At 54.6% G+C, this 1,705-nt stretch overlaps 1 protein-coding gene across 1 annotated transcript in view; it reads right to left on the minus strand. All coding sequences in view use genetic code 11, as the record gives it.

Annotated features, from left to right (window-relative positions):
* The window catches only part of EGR_03185 (Collagen alpha-1(XXVII) chain), a gene marked incomplete at both ends in the record, with an annotated part of 6,285 nt that extends 4,954 nt beyond the window's left edge, over positions 1-1,331 (minus strand). The window contains 3 exons of the mRNA XM_024492434.1: positions 33-515; positions 1,073-1,107; positions 1,265-1,331. Coding sequence (XP_024353108.1) covers positions 33-515; positions 1,073-1,107; positions 1,265-1,331 — 585 coding nt within the window. The remainder of the gene's footprint in view (positions 1-32; positions 516-1,072; positions 1,108-1,264) is intronic.
* Between the last annotated feature and the right edge of the window lie 374 nt (positions 1,332-1,705).

A 1,705-nucleotide genomic window follows, 5' to 3' on the forward strand; every position in this document is an offset into this window, starting at 1 on the left:
CCAGAGGGTCCGACGGGACCGGGTGGACCGACCATTCCGTCGGCTCCGTCTGGACCACGGGGTCCTTGAGCTCCAACAGGTCCTGCTGGTCCTCGTGTTCCTCGTGGACCCGCACGACCACCCGGACCTTGGTGACCTGTCTCCCCACGCATACCCTCAGGTCCGTCACGACCCTGATCACCGCGCTCGCCCTTGGAACCCTGAGGACCCGTGGGGCCTTTTGCACCAGGGGGACCGGTTGGGCCCATGGGACCGGGCGGACCCATATCACCCTGCGGTCCAGGCAATCCGGGTTCTCCATCGCGGCCCATGCGTCCGTCGACTCCGGGTGGACCGGGTGGGCCGGGCGGGCCCTCAGGACCATTTGATCCTGCGGGGCCAGGCGGTCCCGGTGGCCCAGGTGGCCCCATTTCTCCGTCTAGACCCGGTGGTCCTTGGGGCCCGCGTTCCCCCTGAGGTCCGGCCTGTCCAGGGCGATACTGCGTGTCGCCGAATGGAGCTGGACCTTTCACACTCTACAACGTCATCAGAACTTGTAAATATGGATACCTCTTGATTGGAGACAGAAAACAGTGGGATTATCACAGCAGGAAGTGACAACTCACACCACTTGCCGGTGCATTTTCATCTTGCCTTCTAACACGAATCAGTTCTTCGTCTAAAAAGTGAAATACTAAGCAATTAAATAAATTCACTCTCTCATCTAGGACGTGGGTAATTAGCAGGCGCGACAGTCGACGTGAAAGCAATCTGGAGTGGTGAATAAAATAACCACTGTCATGCAGCTCCTACTCAAACAAAATAGTACATGCTTCCACCGTACCGGCTCTCGTCTACTTACCCCCTTTCTAAAGGCAACACAGAGTAAACGGGTCGTAAGTTTGTCTGATTGATTAAACAGCTACTGGGGGAACAAGCGTTCAGCATGGAAGTAGGAATGCAATGATAACCTTCCTAATAAGGTGAATCAACACGGATTGGTGAGAAACAAGTAACTGAAAACGACACCGGTTTATAAGGTCGGTTTTCAAGGGTAAAATCAACTTGAGTTAATAGAGAATGTTCCACTTACGTTGTTCGTTTTCTTCAAACGCCTCAATGGCTCACCTGGAAACGAAATTTGGAGAAGAGTTTAGAGACGCGTTTATCAAATTCAATGTTTGAGAATAACAAGAATAGTTAAAAGTCATTGTGGCATACAGACATATGGGAAAGGAATCTGAGCGAGATGGCTTTTTAGGAAGGAGGGATAGAGGCGACCTACCGAATGAAACGGTGACGAGAAGCAAGCAGGCGAGAGCCAGCAAACAGAGTCTTCGTGTAGACCCCATGCTGCTGCGTTCGCGTCTGCGCACTGTGCCACACGCTCACCCAGACGAGAGTAGTATCGCCAGTACTGGGAACCGACGGACGGGACGTGGAGCGACCAACCCCGATCGCAACCAACTCGGTGCGTGTGCGCACTCCGGGTTCCGCGGCCCTCTGCACGGTGTCCCACTCCCAGCTTTTCGTGAGCGCGCACGCACGCACATACCTAAGCACGCACTCTGGCTGGCGCAGGCTCAACCAATGGGAGGTGCGCGTGCGGCTGCACGTCCGACGACGAAAGCAGGTTATGCCCAGTGGGCAGCATGGAAAGTAGGACGCTCATTTGCGCCCACGCCATGCAAAAATTGATCCATTATTCTGGCCATGCCGGTTCACT

Source organism: Echinococcus granulosus (assembly GCF_000524195.1).
Source record: "Echinococcus granulosus chromosome Unknown EG_S00016, whole genome shotgun sequence".
Classification (NCBI taxonomy): Eukaryota; Metazoa; Platyhelminthes; class Cestoda; order Cyclophyllidea; family Taeniidae; genus Echinococcus; species Echinococcus granulosus.